The 22,016-nt window shown below is 36.3% G+C and overlaps 1 protein-coding gene across 2 annotated transcripts in view; it reads right to left on the bottom strand.

Annotated features, from left to right (window-relative positions):
- Positions 1 to 215: 215 nt before the first annotated feature.
- Positions 216 to 22,016, bottom strand: part of WWP1 (WW domain containing E3 ubiquitin protein ligase 1) — a 114,328-nt gene continuing 92,527 nt past the window's right edge. For both annotated transcript variants that reach the window (XM_061172200.1, XM_061172201.1), the window contains 8 exons: positions 19,674 to 19,833; positions 15,986 to 16,119; positions 15,754 to 15,894; positions 14,887 to 15,007; positions 9,761 to 9,865; positions 7,154 to 7,250; positions 6,660 to 6,732; positions 216 to 907 (listed from right to left, as the gene is read on the bottom strand). In XM_061172200.1, coding sequence (XP_061028183.1) covers positions 808 to 907; positions 6,660 to 6,732; positions 7,154 to 7,250; positions 9,761 to 9,865; positions 14,887 to 15,007; positions 15,754 to 15,894; positions 15,986 to 16,119; positions 19,674 to 19,833 — 931 coding nt within the window. In that variant the 3' untranslated portion in view covers positions 216 to 807. The remainder of the gene's footprint in view (positions 908 to 6,659; positions 6,733 to 7,153; positions 7,251 to 9,760; positions 9,866 to 14,886; positions 15,008 to 15,753; positions 15,895 to 15,985; positions 16,120 to 19,673; positions 19,834 to 22,016) is intronic.

The following is a 22,016-nucleotide window of genomic DNA, read 5'->3' as shown; positions in this document are numbered from 1 at the left end:
TATTTTAAAACTGAAGTACAGAAGTGCCTGATTCTTTTTAATTCCACAAATACTTAGCATCCCAAAGTAACATGTAAACAAACCTCTATGCTACTCAGTGAATTGTCTCCAATTTTTAGAATAAACTAAATGGTAGTAGATCTAGTATATGACTTTCATGTAAGTTACGGTTTCATTCATGACTTTGACTATATTAGAGATGTAGCAAAGAGGGAAAATTTTCAACTACTGTATTTATTTAAAACAAACTGACAGGTTCAAGCACCCATCTTAAGAAAAGCCAGCAGCATTTTTTAACATATTCAAAGTAAGATTTTGGCCTAAGCCCTTAATACCTTCCTGAACAGCCATGCAACAAAACACCCTCAAGAGGTGTTACAAAGGGAAAAAAACATGGAGTAATTTGTACTTCTTCCCCTGGATAACAGAAACAAGGTAAAGCAAATCCAGATTATTTTTGGATGAACGGCTGTCACGTTTAATACACTCTGAGCTCTATAAAACTAGAGCCACTATCATATATGCTTATATAGATATATACTTATTTTTAATAAAGTCTCTTGCTTGCTTCAACTTCAAAATTTAAGGATGATTTTTTTCCTAGTCAGTCACTTCAAGGGAACAATAAATAAAGTAGAAAAGGATGAACTGTTTTGCATATTTCTGTGGAAGAACGGAAAACATTTATACTTTGAGAGGTTCAGAAAATTCACTGTACAGAATGAACAGCTTATATACACTATCTGTGCAACTTTTCTTGGCTGGGGTATTTAAATGCAAGAGCTCCTCCAAGACAAGAAGCCACATTCATTCTTGTCCAAATCCCTCTGTCTCTTCTATTGCAAAAAGAAGTTTTTCCTTTAGTTGTTCATAACTCTTATATGGTGGTAGATCCAAGCGATTAAAACTGAACAAAAACAAAAACAAAATCAGATGTGTTTTCAATAAAACAAACTCTGAAAAGACTTCTAATACAATATTTTTTTAAAGCACATTTGAAAAACTAAATAGAGGAAGAATGTAAAAATTTTGCCAGAAGTATTCTAACACACAATTTACTACTGTATTATACTTAACATATATAATATTAAATATACAAATTTTCTTACAGCAGTCAATTCAAATTTAAGACCTAGTCACAAAAATATTTTAACGTTTCCCAGAGAAAGCTAGAATTACAAATAATAATTGTAGCAATGTGGATAAAACCGCTGGAATTTTTTTTTAAAAAAGCACTAATTTTTCTCTTTTCTATACTATTATTATTACATTGTGTCATGAGTCCCCCTAACTTCTCTTGGGTTAAAGAGTCCATTTCTTTCACTCACTCACCCACCAATTCATTCATCATTTATTTATTGAGAATCTTTAATATATCAGGTATTTTTCCAGGAGCTGGTGATACAATGATGAAAAAGTAAAGTCCTTGTCCTCATTGAACTTACATTCTAGTGTGGAGACAGTCAATAACCAAATATATATTTTTGTCTTTTCAAATAATATCATCATATGTATAACCGTTTCTAAAATAATATGCTTACAGTCTTGCTAAACTCAAAGAATTCCCTGCTGGGATTAACTGATGAAATATAGAAAATATTGAAAATGCTTAAAACATCAATGTATTGTTTTACAATTTACAAAGGTGTGAAATAACATTTAATTTTTTAAGATACAGCACTGAGTAGCTGGGTTAAGATTCAGGAGTTTTGGATTTCGGGTTTTGGTCCCCACTATTAGTGTCTAGTGAAATAGCTCTGAGAAGTCAAAACCTTTCTGTACTTTCATTTTCTCATGTGGAAGGTTTCTGTAGATTATCCAGTTCCCTTCTACTACTCCTACCAGTTATCTGCCCTTGTAAGAGTCATGAAACCTGTAAATCAAGAAAGAGCCTTTTGAAACAAGGCAGCCAATTAAAATGGTATTCTTCTCAGACCACGTTATTCTGTTTGAAAAGTTGTTAATTTAACAGTAACAATTAAGAGGACTATATATCTTCCCAACGTGTGCCCCCCTCCCCACCCCCACCTTTAAACTATGCCTCAAGGTAGTCTGATACTGAGCTGAGGTCAGGAGAAAATTTTTCAATAGAGCCCTATACTAACCAGTCACCTGCCTCTGTCAAATTGTCATTCTATTTACCAAATCTCCCCCATCTTTTCCCTCCTGATCATTTCTATTGCTGCTATATTCTCCTATATATACTTCCCCATCATCTTTTATCTAGACCATCAGTATTTCCTGCCTACTGATCTTGCATCCTTTTTTTTTTTTTAACTTCTTCACAACCTATCTAGCCTTATATCACTGCCAGGGGTACTTTCTTAAAAAGACATGATGGTTTAAAAAACCTCTGCTGCTTCTAATGACTATGGATGGGGAAGTGGGGAAGGAAGCCTATGCTGTTTGGTATAGCCCCTATTAACTTATTTAATGTTCTCCAAGCATACCACACACTTTTCTGTTCTATGACCATGCTCTTATGGCTCTCCTATGTTCTGGAATACCCTTTTCTGCCTATGATAATATTATTAAGAATCAGTCCAAATGCTACAACTTCCTCCAATAATTCTCCTTGAAGATGTTAAACAGACTTAATAATCCCCCTCTCCATAAGCTCTTTTTTTTTTTTTTTTCAAAAGAACGAAGTAAAAATTTTATTTTTCACATGTGAGGACCTAGCAAATGCTGTAAATTCTGGGATTTGGTGAAAATTAAAACATTATACACAAATTATGGTCATGTTTATCCATGTATATAATATGGAAGGTGAATATATGTAGAGAATTGGCATTTGTAATCCATAAGCTCTTTTTATTTCTGTTTTAGCATTTACTTTACTCTGTATTATGACTGACTGGTTTTTTCCATTAGATTCCAAAACCCACAAGGGCAGAGTCATCTCTACTCTCCTAACACAGATCCATTCTGTATACAGTAGACATTTTGTAAATGTTGAGCTGAACCACATAAGAAAATGTATTACTTAAAAACATCCAAAACAGGGTTCTGTTTTAAGACATCAGCCATTATGTTTTGTGCTGGCTTACAAAAGGACAAAGACATACTAAAATCTATTCATCTTTTATTGAGTACTTACTATGTGAATATCAGAATACTATTTTAAGTTTTATTTTAGCTTTTGTTTTAGTTTCAGCTTTGAGTAAAGTTTGCTACTTCTGTTTTCTTATATATAAAAAGGGAAGATATCAATACTTTTCCCACTCTAAGGGAACAGTATGCTATTGGCTTGCTATACACTGTATATAGCCTGCGGCACCCCTGCCCTGAAAGCTGCCACCTCACTAAGCAAAGCACTGGGGATGACAGCACTAGGACCCAATCTGAGAATAATCAAGACTGCTTCCACCATAGATTATGGCACTGCTTACCTCAGTCACTACCAAAAACTCAAGTCTTTCTGGATCATCTATTTTCATCTAAATTCTCATCCCAATACTGATCAACCGTATTTCCCCTGATCTGAATTAAATCTCCCCCTGTGTCCTCCATCTCAGACCTTTCCAATCCATTCTTTTGGACTTATATTTTATGATTTGCAGGCTTCTATAGTCTTAACAACTCCTCTCTTGACTTAACTGAAATCCAGCTAGTCTGAAATATTCTATTTCCTCTGCAGCCAGTCAACAAACTTTCCTCCTCTGAGGCAAACACAATCTGGCTGTGCAACCTTCTTTCTGCACTTTTTGCTATCACCTGTTGACCATGTTCCTTCACTCACTGAAAGCTCTGGCACCTGCTTCATAGTCCTCTCATTCACATGGGTGACATGCAATGCCACAGCCTCTCAATTCTTGCCCTTCCTCAGTGACCTGTTCCTCTACTTCAGTATCATACCTTGAACCTTGTCATCACCAGTAAAGGAAATTACTAATTAAAACACTCTATTCTCTGATTATCTGTGTTTCCCAACTTATTTCAATTAAAATGCCAACCTATTAATCCATTACTTTCTCACCATCCTATCTTGTCCTCAGACTCTTCCTATCTTCACTTTTTACTTAAGCCACAGCCCATCATTATAATTACTTTAGAGGTCCATCATTATAATCACTACATTGCAAATATTTTAAAACCCTCTCTCTCCTTTTTGAACTTACTCAAAGTCAAACCCTGAATGAATTCAACCTTCTACTTTCTCATTCCTTGTACCTTAACAGTTGAAAATTACTGCGGGGAAAATCTGACAACTTAGGTAGATTAGTGTCACTTTAGATGAACTAGTAGATCCAAGTGGGCAATCTAATGTTGTCCAGCATTCTCAGCCATATTTCTACCCTCTGACAGCTCTCCCTTTCTTTCTCCTCAGGTCTTTCCTTTCTTCACTGTTAGCCAGTGACCTCAACCTTATACCCTGAGAAAACAAACCAACAGTGGATTAACTCTATTATTCTTTCACAAAATCTAAAATCTATCTATAGTTTACATCCAACTTTTCTTCCTCTTCTGTTACAACAAAGGAAATGTTCTTGTTTTTATAAAAGGTGAATTCCTTAACTCACACTCAAAACCCCAATTCTTTTCATCTTTCTTAAAGAATTATCTTCTTTGGTTATGAACTCTCTGTCCCTGCCTCAACAATCTCTCCTCTATTGGATTGACCAATTTAATCTAACCTTGTGTTCTCAAATGTTTTTGGTCACAGGATCCCTTTTCACATCTAAAAATATTGAGAAACCCAAAGAGCTTTTGTTTATGTGAATTATAGCTGTTGATATTTACCATATTATAAGTTAAAGCAAATTTTAAAAGTAATTTACTTTGAAATAAAAGTAAAATTTTTATGAAAAAAAAGACTATTTTCAAAAAAGTAGTGAAAAGAGTGGCCTTGTTTCATATTTTTGCAAATCATTTTAATATCTGGCTTAATAGAAGACATCTGGATTCTGATACCTATGTGAGCATTTATTCTGTGGGACTATATTGTTTTGGATTAAGCATATGAAAACTGTCCCCATACAGATATGCAGTTAGAAAACAGAGATGTACTCAAGTCATTTTTTTCAGATAATTGTGGATATTATTCTTTGATAATATACTAAATTTGACAAGGTTATGCATAATATGGGTTTTGAAATCATATCAAAGAACTTTTTGTACTCTGTTATATGAAATCCACTGGTTTATTTTACACTTTGAATGCATGTTTTACCCATGCATGAGTTTGTAACATCATGCATCGGTCATTTGGAAATACTGGTTCACCAAGTTATAAAGAATTTTCAAATATTAAAAAAAAGTCTTGGGAAGCTGTCAAGCTCAAGGTGGTATATACAAGTTTTCCAAAATTCTGGTTTTTGCATGAAACCTCAATTTTATCATGACCAACAAGTGCTGTTAGTTGTTTTCCTTAAGGTGACAAGTTTTACTTCATTAATTTTCAAGGAAAAAAGTCTGAATAAACACAGTTTGTCTGTCATGTTTTCAAGTAGAAAAAGTGTTCCAAAAAGAAAGCAAGCTGTTCAGCTTACAACTCAACAACTGCCTAAGAGCTTCCACTCAAAACAACCACCAAAGTGCTTTATGCAGACTTCCCATTTTGTCATACAGAATGTTAAAAAAGCTACATACATACTTCAAGCATCAAGATTTAATAAAGTTAATAGTTTTTAATACTTCATAAAGAACAACCTTCAACAAGCCTAGCTTTTTTTTTGCTTTAAACTTCAAATGTGTGGTGTTGAAAAATACAGAGATAGCAGTTTTGTGCCACTGCCTTGACTTGTGCTAAGTCAACAGCAGTTGACCCACCATTGCTTTGGTACCACAAGTGCAAATGTCAAAACAATAAAAAGGCAACAAATGACAGTGTGAAAATAGTTTTGGTCTCCTGAAAGAACCACGTACATTTAAGCCATCACCATCTTTTGCCTGGATGACTATAAGAGTTCTATAACTAATCTCCCCGCACTCACTCATCCAATTCCCTCTCTCCTCTGTTGCCAGACTGATTTTTCTTGGATCTCATTATCTGCTATTTAAAACTCTTCAAAGGCTTCTAATTGTTCTTAGAAACAAATTCCTTATAATAGCCGATAAGGCTCTACATAATTTAGCCCCTGCCTACATTTCCAAATTCTTTTATCCCCTCCCCTGATTCATTAAGTTCCATTCACACCAAGTCATCTTTTATTTCCTTGAAAAACGACCCTGTACAAAGAGTGCACTTCCCCTGTTTCTTCCCACAGCATGCTATTTATCAAACTCAACTTAAACATCACTGTTTCCAAGAAACCTCCTTGACCACCCAATCCAGAGGAGGTTCCCCTCTAGCTGTTCTCTTGGTTTCCTTTGAAGGACTCCTAGCATTTGCAAAGGGTTGTTTACCTGTTTGTCTTTTGTGTCCCCATCCCCAGTGGAGTGCAAACTTCATAAAAGGCAGGGGGCACTTCAATCTCATTCTATACATAGTGGGTATGCTAAATATTTGTTGAATCAATGGATACATTTCTCAAGTATTTATATTAACCAATCATTCTAATGTGTTTAGATATAGAATACTATATTAATCAGCCTGTTCTCAAAATTGAAATTCTGACTACTTTATTGAATAAGAAATTATACTGGGTCTTACATTAAAAAAAAAAAAAAAAAAAGACTCTGGCTTTCACCTTCCTATTTAAGATTCTTGAACTTACCATGTGTGGCTTCTTGGTAACCAGGTATCTTTGCCGACTTTTTCAATGCAAAATTTTTGAGGCCCATTACTTCCTAAATCAGGAAAATAAGACAAAATTTATCTGGTCCTTTAAACTTTTTGGTTTTGATAACTAGTCAAATAATAGAACATGTCACATAGTCAACCTGAATGATACAGAATAAACTACAATGTAAGTTACTTCCGCCTAGAGAAGCTTCTTATTGCTGCAAAGATCCAGCAATAAGAATTACAAAGTGGAAAGATAAGTATTTCTACAGAATCTTGCTCCCTTCACAAAGCAATGGCCAACCAGGCTTTGTGAGCAGACTTTCATTTTTGTCTTACAAGTGTATTCGATATTAACCATTAATTTGTCTTTCTTCTGGTAGATGCCCTACATAAAGCACAGAAGAATAATCCTTAGGTTCAAGTCTGTTGTATGTCTAAACGCCATTATTATCCCAAAATTATCTACAGAGAAACTGCATTTACCCATGAGCTCAGCAAATCCTCCTAGAGGTAAACGGCAGGTTCCAGTGACAAACTGCAGTAGTCGCATTCTTACTTCATTGTCTGTCTCTTTCACAAACTGTGTAACAAAATCAAATTTACTTTAATATAAAATAAATACTAGATTATCTTCAATAGTGAAAATAGTAGAGCCTTAAATTATTCTTAAATTTCTTCTGGAAACTTAAGAATTTAACTTGAAGAAGAAATTTAACACAAACTAGTTTTAAAACATATGTGGTAAGTGGCTGCAGCATTTATCATTTATTCAGGCTAGGCACTATGCTCAGTACACTATCAATCTTACTTCAATTAATCCTCACAATCACACCATAGGTTGGCCACTATTATTATTATATCCATCTTACAGAGAGGAAATGGAGGCCTAGAAAGGTTGTCATTTGTCCACAGTCAGACCACTGACCAGGGCAGATGTTGTGGCTGGGCTACACTATTACAGCTATCACCTGTTGAGGGCTCCTGCCATGTGCTGTGCCATATGCTTTTTGTGTATTTGGCCCTCACAACAATATTATGAGATAGCTACTATCATTAGCATCCGCACTATACATATATGAAAATGGAAGCCTGGAGAGGTGAAATAATTTGTCCTTCTCAAACTGCTAATAAGTAGCAGAACTAACATTTGAACTCAGGTCTGGCTGAGCTCTAAACCAGTTATCCTGACCCGAGCCAACTACCCTTCTCCGCTGTAAGCTACCAAAGATGAACAAATACTTCCCAACTGCCACTTTCAATAGTTTGTGGTATTTTCTTCCACTAAACACCATTTTCCCAACTCTGTTCTTCATAGTTGAAAACCTAAAGTATGCATTCTTCTAAAAATATATCTAGTTCACAGACTATCTCTTTTCAAAGTGGACATAAATGGGTAATGTGAAATACTGATCTGAATTGGTCTGAGTATCTTACAACAGAAGGCAAGGAACTTAGGGAACAGTCTGAGAGTAGAAATGTATCTTAAAAACAGGGACTAAACTTTAGCTAACAATAGGACAAAATGTTCTGCTAATTATGACCAAAACTGTTTCTGCACAGAAGTGTGCTGAGGCAACATATTTCATCAAGACAAAGAAATACAGCTTATTACCAGGTCTGGCATAAACCTCACCACTGTCCCCAAAACAAACCCAATTCAGAAAACACAACTATTCATTTGGATTTACATAACCCAAGGCTTAAGCTCCTCGGGTATATAAATACAAAGTCCAAAGGGAAAGTCAGGGAACAAAAGGAGTAAGGAAGCTTGTAATGAGCTTAAAAGGGAAGATTACAGATACCTGCACACATTCTGTATGGGATGTAATTCTGATGTTTTAGGCTTGAAAATAGAGTTATTCCTACCTTTTTGTTTATTTCTTTATTTTTTTTTACAATAGATAATACATGCACATAGTGTGGAACTCAAAGGCAGTAGAAGGGCATAGCAGGAAGAGCAGCCCACACATGCACCTCTGCCTCAATGTCAGCTCTCCTCTGCAACTGCTGCTCGCGTGCCCTCTACCTTTACAGATGCTGTATTCATACACTAGCAGACCCTTTCTCTATACAGAATATATATTTTCCTTTTAACCAAATAATATACACACCTTTTTTCCCTTAATATTGTATTGAAAAATATTATTCTCCAATATTTTTGTTAATTTGCATTAAGAAAAAGAATGATGACAAGGTACAGAATTACATAATGGATATATTACAATTTATTTACTCAATTCCCCCTGATGGACATTTAGGTGTCTCAAGTCTTCATTAGTGTACCAATAATGTAGCAATAAATACTCTGGTATGAGCCATTTTGCATATGTGAAGTGTATCCATAGGATAAATTTCTACAAGTGTCCACACTTCTTTAAAGTATGGAGCAATAAACACATGACATATCCTTATGAAAAGATGCAACCTTTGGAAAATCTTTCTATAGTAACAGAAAAACCCAGGCTTTTCACCTGAAAGTGAAACAGTTAAGCACAAGTACACCAGATGTTCAGTTACTAAGTTGCTCAAATGAGTCTCAATTAGTAAATTTATGTAGATGATATCCCTGGCCTAGAGATTTTAAATTTCAAACAACACACAAACACAAACAAAAGAAAGGAGAGGGAGAGAGAAAGAGTGAGAGAGACAGAGAAAGGAGAGAGAGGAAAGAAAAGTCATTCCTGGACATTATCCTCTAGATTGTTCTAATTCCCTGGCATATTATCACCTTTAGAGGAATTAAGTATCTGCACTGAATTTCTCATTAAAAACATACTTCCTCATTTACTTCTAGAATTAAGTGGAATTTATAGAATACTTTCATACTACTAGAAAAAAATGTTATACCTACAACTATTACCATTAAACTATTATTTAAAGAAGATAGTCATTTATTCTTTCATTTAGGAAATAAGCAGTGGAAAATCCTTTAACAAGTATTCACACTATCCACTTCTGACTTAAAATTCAAAGACTAAATACCATGTCTAAAAGCAGTCTCAACTTTAAAAGTGAACTGTTTTCAAACCCCTGTTTCATTAGAAAACATTTTCTTTGAGTACTTTGATTCAAAAAGATAAAAGCAAATACCTGCCAAAACCAGATGATTTGCTTGCTGTTTCTGGTATAATGTCGATACACGGTGTTTCTCTGCCAATCTGCTAAGTCAACCTCCTGCATGCCACACAACATGACCTGGGAAAGGAGCACAGTATCAGGTCACAGTAAAGATTTAGTGAAGAGAGTAACCATATGACTGAAATCTGCTAATGCCCAGCTATGCACATGCATAATTATGTAAACAGCTATGTGTACATCAAATAAAGGTCACAGTAAGCAAATCCAACAAAATTTGTGGCAATTTAACATGCAGAATTCTATGGTACTTTATCTTACCCATGTTTACTGAACTTAAATTGAAAACATTTAAAGTAACTATTCATCAAGAAAAACATCAGCTGTGTGCCAAAACAATCTCTTTTACTATAAATATATCCCAAATTAGATATACAAATTACAAATAAGTTTCAAACATAAATTTCTAGTTCTTTTTTATAAATCTATGCTACCTTACCTATTTAAAATTAAAAATATACTAACCTCTTGTTATTCATCTATCCAGGCTTTGGGAATAAAATATTCTACATATGTGAAATTTTCAAATAACTCCAGTTTATTATATATGGGATGAAAACTATTTTTGGCATAATAAAATAAAAAGTATAATAATTTATTTCTCATAAGTCAACTATGATCTATAATTTACATACAATAAAATGTGCATATTTTAAGTACAGAGTTAGATGCTTTGATAGATGTATACACCTGTGTAACCACTACCATAATCAAGAGGTAGAATATTTCCATTGTGTCCCTTGTCGCAGTTAAAACCACCATCCTTATCTTTGGCTCTAGGTGATCAATGATTTCACCACAGACTAGATTTTTGAGAATATGAGACAATACTACACATATTCCCTCTCTTTTCTGTTTTCTTTTCCCGCTTAGCACAATGTTTATGAGATTCATCCACGTTGTTGTGGGTACCAGTACTTCTTTCATATTGCTGAGTGGTATTTCATTATATAAATATACAACAATTTATTTATCCATTCCCCTGTTGATGGACATTTAGGTCACTTCAAATTTTTGATTTCGATGAATAAAGTTGTGATGAACACTTATGGAAAAGTCTTTGTGTGAAAATATATTTCGTTTCCACATGAGTAAACACCTACTAGTGGAACTGCTAGGGCATATGGCTGATGTATGTTTAACACTGTAAGAAACTACCAACAGTATCCCAAAGTGGTAATTCATTTAGTTTGAATTTGCAATTCCCCAATGACTAGTGAGCATCGAATGTTTACGTGCCATCAGTATAGCTTCTTGGGCTTCCCTGGTGGTGCAGTGGTTAAGAATCCGCCTGCCAATGCAGGGGACACGGGTTTGAGCTCTGGTCTGGGAAGATCCCACGTGCCGCGGAGCAACTAAACCCGTGCGCCACAACTACTAAGCCTGCACTCTAGAGCCTGCGAGCCACAACTACTGAAGCCCGCGCGCCTAGAGCCCGTGCTCCACAAGAGAAACCACTGCAATGAGAAGCTTGCGCACTGCAACGAAGAGTAGCCCCCGCTCGCCGCAACTAGAGAAAGCCCACACACAGCAACGAAGACCCAACACAGCCAAAAATAAATAAAATAAATAAATTTATTAAAAAAAATACACAGTTTCTTTTGTAGTGAGTCTTTACTCACTTTAAAAAAATTGTCTTTTTACTGAGTTACAAGTTTTTAATATATTCTGGATACAAGACCTTTGTCTCAAGAGTTTCTCTCAGTGTGTAGGTTGCCTTTTCATTTACTTAACAGTGTGTTTTGACAGGAAGTTTTTAGTTTTGATGAAGTCCAACATCCTTTGTGGGTGTGTGTGGTCTACTGCTTTACTGTGTTCTTCCTAAGACACTTCTGTCTACACTAAGATTTTTCTATGTTTTCTTTTTAGCATTTATATTTATGATTTATTTTAAATTAATCTTTGTTTATGAGCTGAAGTAGGGGTTAAGATTAATTTTCTTCCATATGAATATCAAGTTGATCCAGCATCACCTGTTTAAAAGACTTTCCCTTTCTCCATCAAACTATATTACTTTTGATGAAAACCAATCGACAATATACATATGGATCTACTTCTGGACTCTGTAAGTGTTCCACTGATCTCTTTGTCTATCCTTGCACAAATACCACACTATCTTAATTACTATGGCTTTATAATAATTCTTGAAATCAGGTAGTTAACATCCTACAAGCTTGTCCTTTTTCAAAATTGTTTTGGCTAATCTAGACCCTTTGCATTTCCTTGTAATTTTAGAACTAGCCTGTCAATTTATATAGAAAATTCAGCTGGGATATTGACTGGGATTGTGTTGAATATACAGCTCAATTTAGAGAAAACTGACATATTTACAATATTGAGTGTTCCAATACATAACATGGTATATCTCTCCACTTACTAAAGTCTTCTTTAATTTTTCTGAGCAATGTTTTAAGTTTTTAGTGTAGAGTTCCTACAGGCCTTTGGCTAAATTTGCTCATTTTTTTGATGCTTTAGTAAATGAAACTTTGAAATTTCAATTTCTAACTGTTTGCTGCTAGCATATAGAAGATATACAAATGATTTTTAAAATCACTGACCTTGTACCCTCCAGTCTTATTAAATTCACTATTATTTCGAGTAGTTTTTTGGTAGGTCCCTTAGGATTTTCTAAGTCAACAATCATGTTATCATCTGTGAATAAAGGCAGTTTTACTTCTTTTCAATCTTTTTGCTTCTACTTTTGCCTTACTGCATTGGCTCAGAAATCTGGTACAATGTAGAACAAAAGTGGTGAGAGTGGACATCTTTGCCTTGTTCCCAATCTCAATGAGAAATATTCAAGGTATCACCATTAAGAATGATGTTAGGGTTTATCTTTTTTGTTGATGCCCTTTATCAAACTGAGAAAGTTGCCTTCTATTCCTAGTGTGATGAGAGTTTTTTTATAAAGAATGACTGTTTTATCTTCTTAAAGTTAAAACAGATTTTAACCTGTAAAAAGGGGCATGCCATGATTATGAATAACCATTATTTTGGATAATGGTGTGAATATCCCTTATTGTGGTATTATTCATGGTTAAGAGAGACAATGAATGGGAGTAAAAGAAAGAATAAGAGGAGAAAAGTCAAGGCAAAGCAAAACAAAACAACACAAATGTCCATTTTCTCACAGCTCTGTACTATGAGCTAAAGGTAAATCAGTAATCAATAAGGGCTTTAGTCTCCTTCTCTGTGTAAGGAAATTACCATATGGCCAAACTATTTCACAAGGCTCTATGTAAAGACTGTAAACGCTGTAAACGCCAAGGGTGATATAAAGTATGCACCTATTAATATCCTTCTCGATTTACTGTTTCAGTTTCATCTCAGCTCTAATGTCAGGCTCTTGCCGTAACATCCCTCTTTCACTGAGTGGGCCTCTAAAGCAGGAGTTCTTAATCAGGGGTATGGAATATTTTAGGTATATGCATTTCGAGTATACAGAGTTGTTTAATTTTCTTCAGATTCTTAATGAAGTCGGTGATTTAAAATATGATTAATACTACTCTAAAAAGTATCTTCCATTCTACTAATGCATTTCTGCTAATTTGTGTAAGCAAGCTATTAAGAGATGTTAACCAGGTTTACAGAGTCTACATGTAATTCAGGCTCAGAGTCCTGATTTTCATATACTTCCTATGTCAGAGTTTCTAGAAGGCTAATTCCTACATAGGGATATTACTGTATAAAATTTAAAATGCTAATTTTTCATATGCACATTTGATTACACGAACAAACCAAGTTTCTTTTTTTTTTTTTTTTTCCAAGTTTCTTAATAGGGGACCAAAGATGGCTGAAGTTAAAATACTGCCCCCCAAAGGAGGTGCAAACACCTTCCTAACGCCCTGCCTGTGTTCTAATCTATGTGGAGAAGACTTGGAGAATTCACAATAACTAATCATCAGGGAAATACAAATCAAAACCACAGTGAGCTATCACCTCACATCCATTAAAATGGCTATTATTAACAACAAAAACAGAAAATAACAAGTATAGGCAAAGATGTGGAAAAGTTGGAAGCCTCACATACTTTTGGTGGGAATGTAAAATGGTGCTGCCACTATGGAAAAGTGTGGCAGTTCCTCAAAAAGTTAACTAGAGAATTACCATATGATCCAGCAATCCCACTCCTGGGTATATATCCAAAAGAACTGAAAGCAGGGTCTCAAAGTGATATTTGTACACCCATGTTCATAGCAGCATTATTCACAATAGCCAAAAGGTGGAAGCAACCCAAAGATCCATTGACTGATGAATGGATAAACAAAATGTGGTATATACGTACAATGGAATATTATTCAGTCTTAAAAAGGACAGAAATTCTTACATATGCTGCAATATGGATGAACCATGAGGACATTATGGTAACTGAAATAAGCCAGTCACAATAAGACAAATACTGTAAGATTTCACTTATATGAGGTAACAAGAGTTAGTCAAACTCTGAAGCAGAAAGTAAAATGGTAGTTGCCTGGGGCTGGGGAGGAAGGGGAAATGGGGAGTTGTTTAATAAGTATAGAGTTTCAGTTTTGCAAAATGAAAAAGTTCTTGAGATTGGTTACACAATACTGTGACTATACTTAACATTACTGAACTGTACACTTAAAAACATTCAAGATGGTAAATTTTATGTTATGTGTATTTTATCACCAAAACAAAAAAAAAAGGAAAGAAAAGAAAAGAAAGAAAAAAACCATTTCTGATATATTGTACTTCTAACAATTCTAAAGTACAGTTAAGACCACTAAGAACTCACGACTTAGAAATCTAATCTTTGGGGTAACTCACTACTAAACCAGGAGTTCCCCAAATTATTAATAAGGTTGCACTCACTCTTCAGGAGCCCTAACAGTTGGCATTGATTGATGATTCTGTGCTCATGACATCAGCACATTTTGGAGAACTTAAGACCCTTACCTAATGCTGGGATTTTAGTACACCCTGAACATTTGGATGAATGAGAGAGAATTGAAGATTGTGCCACAGGATTTTAAAACCTGTGGACATTCTTTTGTAAAAGTGTAACAACAGTTTCTCCTCCCATTAACATTCCCTATAATAGCATAATAAAAGATCCTAACCTCCAATTCTTTTTCATCAAAGTACTGCAGCCACTGAAGGGGAACAACCTCATTAAAACCATCCAGGAAAGCTTTGGTCTGTTCTTGTACTCCTCGAGAAAAACGCCACTCTGTCATTAAACTGAAAATAAAGATGGTATTTAAAAACAGGTAATTTGTATGTGAGGTAAAAGGCTAAAAACACAGAGTACTTCTTAACCATCATTAAAAAAGAAAGTGAAGAAAATCAGTATGCTGTATGAATCGTAGAATTCAAGAGAACACAGTTTCAAAACAGAAGTTGTGGTGAGCACTAGTAAGAGTAAGTTAAAAAGGGAAAGTGAGATGGAATAGGAAATGAGCGTTAGAGTGCTTAGGCAGGTGTGGCTCCAGACTTAGTTTTGCTACTGTCGAACAGAGCACCTCTGTCTCCTCATCTAGAAATGAAGAGGCTGCATGGGCTTTGTAAATTCCTTCTTTTAGCACCAATGTTCTCTGATTTTTGATCGGGACAAAGGTAGGATGCATACAGCAGGTGGCAGTGGGAAAGTGAAGGTCATCATACATACTCTTACTTCAAGAACACTGGTACTGTTGAGAAGAACTTAAATGTATGTCAGAGGCAAGGGAACTGGGGTGGTTTTTTTTGTTTTTTTACTACATCTGATTTTTGAGCGGTGTCGGAGCATGTTTATGAATTGAGAGGAAGACTGAGTAGAGAGAAAATGATTAAAAAGGATAAGTGAAAGAGGGAATGAACATCCCTCTTTGTGGAACATGTGGAACATCTTCCCAGAGGCGCAAACAAGGGATAAAGGTAAGGGTATAGATAGTTCTAACATGCTCTAGTAGTTATAGAAATTAAGGTCAATCCGGTAATCACCTTACCCAATATATTCATCTTTATTCTCCTCCGTCACCAGGATATTGGAACCTCCCAACTTCAGGTCATGTGAAGTAACTTTTCCCAAAATCTCCATGTCAACAGAAAAGTACATTTCTAAGCCACATTCTTCAATGTTGTTGTCTCTGGGTGATATAAATATATACAACCACTAATTAACAAAATATGTAAAACTGATTTCAAGAAAATACCTTATTGAAAGATAAATCTTCAAACCTTATCCAGATAAGGGAGTTATAAAATTCAGTATCAATAGATTCCAAATCCTTAATAGTCAGTTTTTTACTTAGCATACGCTTGTAGAAGGGTAAAGAGAAACCAGTATCAATGAACTTTCCATGAAAAAGTGCCTGCCAAGAAAAACAAAAAATGTTATTTAAAAAATTACCAAGTAACAATTTTCTTGTTCAGAGCACAATGATAACAGAGAAATCATGAGGCTTTACAAGCAAAAAAAGTAATAAGTAATCAGCATAAATCATGAAAACTAAAATATTATATAAAATGCTAAGTATGAAAAACAAATTTACAGAGTTAAAACAGCATCTCTTTAACTGAGGTCAAACACTCAGCTCTATCATGTCCTATCAAAAACTGTAAAAGAGGATGATAATGGAGCTTTATCAAACCCCCACTCTTTCCAATATGTTTCACGAATTACATTAACCCCACTGGATAGAGAAATGAAGGCGTCTCAGGGCCCCTGTGCATGCACCTGGAAAGACCCCACCCCCGCTTTCTTATCCCACAGTTGCCTAAGAGATCTTCTAGACTAACCCCGTCGTGCCTTCACTCCTATTCACAAGAGTCAACGCAGGAAGTCCCAGACCTGCAGTACCTTGACTCTCACGACCATCTGCCTGTCCACTTTGATATCTGATTCCATGTCTCTCATCTCCCCAAACTCTCAAAACCATCTACTGTGTTTTGCCCTCTGAAGCTCATGATCCATCATATTAGCAAAATCCCCCACATCCTCCACTCATTCTTTGAAGATCCTTTAGCATCTTGTTGTAACACAAATCTGGCATTTTTCTGAGGACCCTGCTTCCTTTCAAATCCTCTCAGAGGGGTGGCTGTTTCTCTCCTACCCTCCCTCATGTCACCAGGCCTAGGAGTGGGGTGTGTGTTGCTTCTCGTTACTAACGTCACCTCCCTAACCCGTCCCAGCTTTCAAGCCCATGCCACCCCACTGCCTTCGTGGCTCACCACCTCCCGCCTCCTTGCTGCAGTCATCCTTAGGTCTCCGGGTTTCTCCCCTTTACTCCTTCAATGCTGTCTTTTTCAACATGACCACCATCATTTTGAAGATTTCAACATCTACACTGATGATTCTTTTACTACCCTGGCGTTATCGTCCTTTCCATGATCTTAGCCTTTAACTTAGCTAAACATTCTCAACACCATACCCTAGACACTGTGATTAGTGCTAGCTGCAATCCTGCATAAACTCAGTTCCAAACACCTAATTTTCCAGCTCACTGCCCTTAGTAGTAAAACCAGCAACGTTTGACTCCACTGGGATCTAAAAAAATCAGGGAACCTGTTACCTTATCACTCTCTCTCTCAGCCCCCTCGTGAAGTTCTCTCTCCCCTTACTCAGTTTAGATTCCACCTTCAATCATTAAAATCACTCGCTTGTACCTTCAAATCCTGTCTCCCTGGTATAAAAATACAATACATCAATACCTTTGTATTTCTGGCAAAATCCAAAGCCTAGCTACATACAACTGTCCCCCCACTCCATGCCTATGCCTGGGCAGTGGAACATGCCAGAAGTGTACATGCAACCATGCTGACTGGTTCATGACCAGCGCCCTCAAGTGGGAGCCCACTGCATTCAGTCTCCCGCTCTCCTAGATGACTATTTCATTCCTCAAGTACCTCCTCACTCTGAGCTAATGACCTTGCTTTCTATTTCACTGAGGAAATAGAGCCATCATAAGAGAACTTTTGTGTGTTCCACCACATCTGCTCACTAATAGCATCTGAATCTATGTACTCTTATTATGGAGAAGCTCTCTATTACTTCTCTGTGCACTAAACAGATCTCCTCCTTGCTCTCCTATTCAAGGTCATTGCTCCCATATTCCCTATCTCGTTGACCTCCTCAAATTCTTTCTTCTCTTACTTATCATCATCAGCATATAAATGTTTTATCCTCCTCCTATTCTTGGTTCCTTACGTACTTCTGGTTACTGCCCAACTTCTCTATAATCCTTTATAGCAAGCTTCTTTAAAAAGATCTGCTTATATTTGTTGTCTCATTTCTCCTTCCATTCTCTCTTGATTTCACTCCCTCCAATCTTTCCTCTCCACTGTCCCTGAGTATCATTCACCTGGCCAAGTCAAACGGTTACCTCTCAGACCTCATCTTGCTCAGCCTACCAGCATTGGACACAGTTGACCACTCCTTCCTTCTTGAAACACACTTCCTTCTTCCTCTGTCTTCTGGAAACCGTTCTTATTTGATTCTCCTATCTCCTCCTCTGCCTCAGCTCTTTTGCTGGTTCCTTCTCATCTCCCCAATTTACGTGTCCTTAAACGTCTTCTCTGTCCACACTTATTCTTTAAATGGTCACACGCCTTACCTAGATATCCCCTCATGGCCAGCCTTGTATATCCAACTACCTATTCTACATCTCCACTTGAGTGTCCACAGGCATCTTAAACAAACCGAATTCCAATTCTGGACTCCCTCCACCCCCCACATGTCCTCTTGCCACAACCCTGCCGTCCTGGGAAACGGCAACTGCAAGCAGACAGCTTGGTGCCGTACTCGACTCTCTCTCACACCCTGCATCTAAATGGTCAGGAGACCCTGTTGGCTCTACCTGCAGAATATATCCAGAATCCAAAGCACGCCTCACTACCTCCGCTGCTATATCATTCAAGTCCAAGCCACTACTGCCGCTCACCTGGGTTGCTGCAAGTGGTCTTCCTGCTTCTCCTCCTGCATTCCTTTGCCCTCAACTATAGTCTCTTTCTACACAGCAGGAAAGTCAGCTTAATAAAACCTAAGTCACATTATGTTACTTAGATTATGTCACTCCCTGCTCAAAACGCTTAAGGGAATTTCCCAAAGATTCCACACACTACCTCTCAACCTCATCTCCTACCACATTCTCTCTCAGATACTCTGCTCCAGCTATGACATTTTTCATTCAAAAATGTACTACCACCTAAGACCCATTTTTCTTGCTGTTCCCTATGCCTAGAATATTGTTCTCCAAAATATTTGCATGATTCAAACCCTTACTTTCTTCTTATTTCTGTTCATGTGTTACCCATCAGAGGCCTCCTCTAATCATATTAAATAAAAGAGCAACACTGCCTTTCCTTCAGTGCCTACTTATTTATTCTTTGCCTCCCTCTAACAGAATTTAGATCCCTGAGAACAGGGACTGTGTCTTTTTTTCATGGTTTCATCCCTCTCATACTATGATGCCACAGTAGGCACTCAATAAATATTTGCCGAGTGAATGAACAGACGATAAAGTGCAAATAAATAAATACAAACACTTCTCAAGAAGGCCATAGTCCCACAAGACCTTTTGCAAAGCTCTGAAAATTCCAAAAACATTAATTGAGTTCAATTATTATACAACTCAGATTTTCCTGTTACAGAAAAGTGGTCGAACTATAATTAGGCTTAAATGAAAGGACTTTTAAAGACCAAGTGGCTATACCAATAATCTTCATATTCATAATCTTGATTTCACACAGGTACTCAAAAAATAAACTATATATTGATACTCTCTGGGCAAACTTCCTTGGTAAGAAAATTTGTGAACACACATAATCAAGGATAATGCATATAATTTTTTATGAAGTCCTCTCTAAAATACTTTTGAAATAAGCAAAGTTTAAATAAATAAATAGGTAATGGAAAGTCAGGACTCACCATAGCAATAAAGCGACCAATGAAACAGAAGTATGAAAGATGGTCTGGATTAATGGTTGATGCTGGATTTATCTGTAGACAGTAGTTGTTCTTGCCAGCATACTCAAACAAGCAATACATGGGGTTCAAAACTTCATGTGAAAGCAAGAAAAACCATTCTCTACAAGAAAATAGGTCAACATTATTTTTAGCACCCATATGTGTGAATTTAAAAACAGATCTTAAATACATCCATACATACATACCTCTGCTCAACAGCCTTTAACAACTCCGCTGTCCAATTACTTAGCCCTCTATTTAAGTTTCTCTGCAATGTAGCCCTCCATACCAAGTTACCTACCAGTTCCTGAGTTGCCAAACTATAAACTTGGTGTTTCTGACATACAGTGTGCTTCTTCCTATGCCATATTTTTGTTTGTGTATGAATCCTCCACGTCAACTCAGCCTATGGGGATCCCACTTTCTCTTTCAAGTCCAGCTTAGATCAATTCCACTTTAGTAATTTTTTGAAGCAATTTTCAGTGTATTTCAGTGTCTCAGTCACTGAATACTTTGTGGTAACAACCTCACAACAGTAGTCATTTTTCTGCACTTGACTGGCCCACTTGACCACTACATCCACCAGACTGTAAGCTCCTCAAAAACAAAAGCCATACCTCTATATATTTTTTATATCTTTAACTCTCATAGGCATCCTACAACCTATATGCAATAGGTTTTAATAAATATTTGCTGGTGATACTGAGATACACAGCACTGCTGCTATGGAACAGTTTTAATTTTTTTTTGCCAATGCATTAAAAATGGAACTAAAAATTTAAAAGATGAAATCTTTAAATGTGATAGGCATTCTCTAACTTACTACCACCTAGTTTGCCTCATTTTAAAAAGTCCAATATACAAAACCCAACTAGATAAAAGATTAACAATTTATATTACAAAATAAACTCAATTTGCAAAGACTCTCTTCAACAGCAATTTCTTCTAATGCAGGGTTCCAAACTCAAATGTCTACAGGTATCAGTAAGTGAGTACAAGGGGCTTCCTTCTCTGCGTGGGCTGACATTCTCTACTTAGCCACAACCCCCTATTCCTCATTGTATCCCTGATAAAAGTTATCATCAGTCTTAAGGAAGAATTACTTCCAGGCATATAATCATAATCATTAGACAACATGGCAGTGGTGGGCAGGAAGTGAAAAAGAGTGTATGCTACCCTATAGGGGAAGAAGCTACTCTGATTCAGTCAATTGATGCCATGTGAGAAGGTGGGGCAAGTGATTTTAAAGATAAGCCAGAAATCTTGATTCACAGGCAAAATCTAGTGATTTCCTTTAATGTTGTTAAATAATGTAAAAAACTTTAAAATCACAATGGGGGGCCATCACTGTGCAGGCTAGATCTGGCCTGGCAGCCTGCTTACAAATGTTTTTCTAAAACTTTTAAAACACAATCTTGGAAACTTACTGAAGGGTAGAGAAGGGAGTCTAAATCAACTGAAAAATGATAAACACCAATTTATAAAACGAAATCCAGTCCCAACATAAGTAGCTGAACCAAGTCGAGTTCACACTGTAATGAGGCAGAAGTAAGACATGTACCCAGGGAAGAGGATGGAACAGATCTAGTGAGAATGTGTTTAGACACAAAAACTACAAATAAAATTCCCAGTTGTTGCAGATCACTTTTAGCAAACAACAGCCCAGAGAAAACTGAGTAAATTCAAAAAAAGAATGACTACAACATGGCATCTAACCTATACTCTAATGGTAAGAAAAAAGAAGGAAAAATTCTAACTAGCAAGAGGCAAAGAGTTCCCTTTCAACATATTCTTCCATATACTCTCAAATGAACTAAAGAGTTACAAGAGGTTGAAAAAATTATTAGATGACAAATGAGCTAGCAGAGCCTAGAGAAGAAAACAGTAAAACCACTAACAATGAAAAATCACATTAGAAGCAGCAAAATGTAGGGCCATACTGCAAACAGTGACATGAGGATAGGCTTCAGAAAAATCAAAACAAAACGAAAAAGCACAAAGATAAAAATGATCAGAGAAAAGTTGACAGACATGTAAGACTGACAAAGGAGATTCCACATACCCATGATTGATGTTCCTGAAGAAAAATGGAACAAATGGAACAGAAAAAATATTCAAAGACATAATAGAAGAAAATTTCCCTTAAATTAAGGAAGATCTTAATATGTTTCTAAAAAAAGATATAAAACAACCAACAATGAAATTAATGAACTTCAAAGAAAAGGCCTATGTGGGCACCCAGAGGAAAAAGCTTCCTACAAGGTGCTGGCCTCCCACTTCACAGTGCTTACATTCAATACTAGA

Source organism: Eubalaena glacialis, chromosome 17, assembly GCF_028564815.1.
Source record: "Eubalaena glacialis isolate mEubGla1 chromosome 17, mEubGla1.1.hap2.+ XY, whole genome shotgun sequence".
NCBI classification, from domain to species: domain Eukaryota; kingdom Metazoa; phylum Chordata; class Mammalia; order Artiodactyla; family Balaenidae; genus Eubalaena; species Eubalaena glacialis.
This window is presented reverse-complemented; position numbering and strand designations above follow the sequence as displayed.